This window comes from Verticillium dahliae, genomic scaffold (genome assembly GCF_000150675.1).
Source record: "Verticillium dahliae VdLs.17 supercont1.10 genomic scaffold, whole genome shotgun sequence".
Taxonomy (NCBI): domain Eukaryota; kingdom Fungi; phylum Ascomycota; class Sordariomycetes; order Glomerellales; family Plectosphaerellaceae; genus Verticillium; species Verticillium dahliae.
The window spans coordinates 795,483-799,396 of record NW_009276922.1 but is presented as its reverse complement, the minus strand read 5'-3'; the positions used below and the strand labels follow the sequence as shown (position 1 = coordinate 799,396).

The window sequence follows — 3,914 nt, the reverse complement described above, 5'->3', positions numbered from 1 at the left end:
AATAGTTCTCCCGTAGTACTCACACTTCGAAAGTTGGTTTGGGTGTAGAAGGAGGCGAAGGGGGGAAAAAGGAGGCCTGAACCCACCCCCCCCCCCCCCCTCTCCTCTCCTCCATTCCCCCCCCCTCTCCTCTCCTCCATTCCCTCCCCCCAAAAAGAGGCCCTGTCCCCCCACAGGCAAAAAAACTCGAAATGCTGATCCAAGTGTCAGCCGGGCAGACCCTTGCTGGCTTGGCGCGTCTAAGCTCCAAGCCTGGCATCGGGGCAAGCCGATACGCTAGAAACCAAACTTAGGAGCGACTCCCGGGCGCCGGTACTCTTGGCGCATCTCGCTTGGCCGCCACGCGCACAGACAAGCTTCTGTGGAAGGCTCTGGCCCACCGTTTCGAAGCCAGATGTGTCGTGAAGAGATCCGTGGAGGACGACCATCCCACGGTCTTGGGTCCCGTGATGGTCGAGTTGCGCAGGGGTAGCTTTGCTTGAGGCCCCTTGTCGCGGGGAGCACTGCCGTGGACTGTAGCTTCTATTGCTTCTGCCAGCCCCGGTCCGGGGCGTCAAAGGCTCCCCGGACAAGCTGATGCTGGCGAGTTTTTGGTCTGGCGATCTGGCCATCTTCCGCCGCACTGTAATGTCCGGCAACGAAGGAGCAGAGGTCAGAAGGGTAGGCAGGGCTTGGCAGGAGTGGAAAGGCGAGCAACGGTGAGACGGTCAGACCACCACTGGTGAACGGAAAGTTGATTGATCGGCACGCACCCCCAACGTCCGGTTGCGAAACGGGTTTCGGTGTATTGTTTGACTGCCTTGAGTGGAAACGTCTTGTGTGTGCTGCAAGCTTGGTGCTGCAGTAGGAGAGGAGCGAGGTGACGACAAGTGGGTGGGTTCAGTCAGATCTTGCAAGAATGGCGAGATAAGAAGAGGGCCGACTTGGCAGCATCAAGACCTATCCACCTCGAACCGTGTGCTACGCACCAGAGCCGTGACAGAGAAATAGAATGCAAGGCCATCGTCAAGGTGGAGATGATAGACGTACATGGTCGTTGTCGACGGGCAAAGAAGGGTTTTTTCCTTGGTAATTCTGGGGCATCTCAACTGACATGCGTCATGTCTGTTTGGTGTTGAGCAGCAAGAGCAGCGGGACAGCGCCAGGAAGCTTCGATGCAGCGGACGTGCGTGCAGGTGCAGGTGCAAGTGCAGGTGAGGTGGCCTCTGCCCCTCTTCGAACGCAGCGATCATGGTGAGACTCCACAGGCGAAGCTCCCCCTGTAAGTCCCCTGGAACAGGCTCGCTGGCATGCCCGCCCTCTGCGCTCTGCGAGCGGTAGCTATCTCCCCCCCCCCTCTACTCACCACCCCAAAGCCCCAATACCTAAGGTAGGTATTCTGCTGAGTCGGACGAGGGCAAGTCGAGTCACACGAGTTCCCATGGCCTCGTAAAGCTCATCCAGGTTACGATGCAAGCGTAACGAGAAACAAGAGCACAAGGCGCAGCGCCTTCGGTTTGCAGACAAAGATCTGGAAAAATTGCAAATCTGCCCCCGTTGTTCGAATGAGCTTCCCTTCGGTGACGGCATTCTGGAGTCGCCCCCCCCCATCCCACGCCCACTTGGTCCTCTAGCCCCAACTTTTTTTTTTTTGCCTTCGCCTTCGCCGCTGGCGTAGCCCTTTGCCGCTTGCCCGCCTTCGCCTTGCCTGGATCCCCCCTCGTCACTCCTTTCCTCCTGCCCTCCCCCCCTTCCGCTCCGCTCCCACGATTCAATCTTAGCCCCGGCACGAATAAGGTAGCCAATACGGTAGTCCGACGGTGGCACCCACGCCGTTGCCGTTGGGCGGCGCCAGATGAGATTGATTATGCCACTGTAATGCTAGTGCCCAAGCCCAGGTCCAGCCCTGGCCCAAGCAAGCCTCCCTGTCAGGGCGACTGAAGTCAGGCACAACTGATGGTAGTGACACACACATACGCTGCCGGCCACGGCCACCACGGCTGGCACGTTCCCATTGTCTTCTCATCGCTGGTTGCTGCTTAGCTCCGTCTCATCCGGCCCACGGCCGCACCCCCCCATGTCCTCACCCCCCCTTTCCATCCAAACCGTCTTGGGCCCAAGCCAGCCTACTTACCTAGGTAGGACCCAGGACCCAGGCTCCAGAACGGGACCCGTGGCCACGCCGTGGGACGTGGACCTAGCTGAGAACCCAAGTCAGGTACCTCAGACTGACCGGGGCTCGGATTTTGCCAGGACTGAGGAAAAGGAGGATGAGGCGGAAGGGGGGGGGAGGAGGACGGACATGCCCAAGACATAAAAGGCCCAAGGGGTGATCCGTCAGACATGCTCTGACCCGTCTCTCTCATCTTTCTCCTCTCATCTTCAGACAATCAAGCCAGTTCATCACACATACCAACCTTTTGTCTCTATCCTCGCAGCTTGCCGTAGTTGTTTTCCTGATACCCATCGCTTTCCCTTATCTCACGACACAAGCCCACTTGTTGAAGAAAAAGAAGAAGAAGAAGAAGAAGCCACCTAGAAATCTTCCTCCCCATTCACCTCGGGGACCCTCGCAGCCAGTTTTGAGTTCGCTATTGAAGAGCCGTCGTCTTTCTCAAGCAAAGACGGTCATAATCACGTTTCCTGCCGATTCGCCCCTCGCACCTTCCCTCTAGACGACTTTTCTTCGGAGGCCTTTCGCCCCCTTATAACCCACTCGCACCACCAGCTCTCCGCCTCAAAAGATTTTTTCTTTGAGCACTCAAACCAAAAGTCGACCCTAGCATCACTCGCAACTTCCCGACTTCCTTTTATCATCACCATCACATTCGCAATGGCTGCCCACCGCTCCGCTACCCGTGCTCTTGCACGCGCCTTCACCGCCCGCACTGCTGCTGCGCCCGCAGCTCGCGTCGCCCGTCCCTTCTCTGTCTCCGCCTTCAGGGCCAACGCCGTCCACGAGAAGGAGGTTCCCATCGTCAGCTGGCCCGCCACCAAGGATGGCAAGTCCTCGATCCCCGTCAACCCTGGCCAGCAGGCCGTCAAGGAGGAGCCCGCTGAGCCCACTGAGGTCGTTCCTCTCACCGCCGAGGCCTACGAGAAGATGACGCCCATGATGCAGAAGATGACTGTTTACGGCAAGGTCATCATTATTACTGGGTACGTTCCGCTCCATTCACGAAAAGAAAAACGGTGCCTGCCTGGCAGCAGCAAGCTATGTGGCCCGCCCCTGGGATTGGCATGTCTATGTCTTTGATCCATTGCGGACCGCATATGCACGCTGCTTTCGCTTGCATTCCTTCCCTTGTTCGTTTGCTAACTTCGTTGCAGTGGTGCCCGTGGTCTCGGTAACCACATGGCCCGTGCTTGCGCTGAGGCCGGTGCCAAGGCTCTCGTCCTCTTTGACGCCAACGAGGAGCTCGGCAAGGAGTCTGCCAACGAGCTCTACCAGAAGACCAAGATTCCCGTCACCTTCCTCAAGGTTGACGTTCGTGATGGCGACGCTATTAACGCCGCTGTTGACCGTGTCGTTGAGCTTTACGGATGCCCTGACGTCCTGGTCAACTCTGCTGGCATTGCTGAGTACGTCATCGCCCGCCCCTGTGCTCTCAGCACTCCACAAATCCTGGAGCCTGGACCCGCTTGCTAACATGAAGATCGCAGCTCCAACATCAAGGCTGAGGAGTACGACAGCTCCATGTTCAGGCGCCTGATTGACATCAACCTCACTGGTACCTTCCTCATGTCGCAGGCCGTCGGCAAGAAGATGATCGCCCACGGCAAGCCGGGCTCCATCGTCCTCGTCGCCTCCATGTCCGGCACCATTGTCAACTACCCCCAGGAGCAGTCCTGCTACTACGCCTCCAGGCCGGCGTGTCCAGTTCGGCAAGTCCATCGCCGCTGAGTGGGCCAGCACACATCCGCGTCAACTGTAT

At 58.2% G+C, this 3,914-nt stretch overlaps 1 protein-coding gene across 1 annotated transcript; it reads left to right on the top strand.

The window, feature by feature from the left end:
* Positions 1-2,812: 2,812 nt before the first annotated feature.
* On the top strand, positions 2,813-3,883 carry VDAG_05526 (short-chain dehydrogenase/reductase SDR; the record flags this gene model as incomplete). The annotated part of the gene is made up of 3 exons (XM_009652421.1): positions 2,813-3,171; positions 3,310-3,561; positions 3,643-3,883. 3 exons carry the CDS (start codon positions 2,813-2,815, stop codon positions 3,881-3,883), a joined length of 852 nt encoding a protein of 283 aa, XP_009650716.1.
* Between the last annotated feature and the right edge of the window lie 31 nt (positions 3,884-3,914).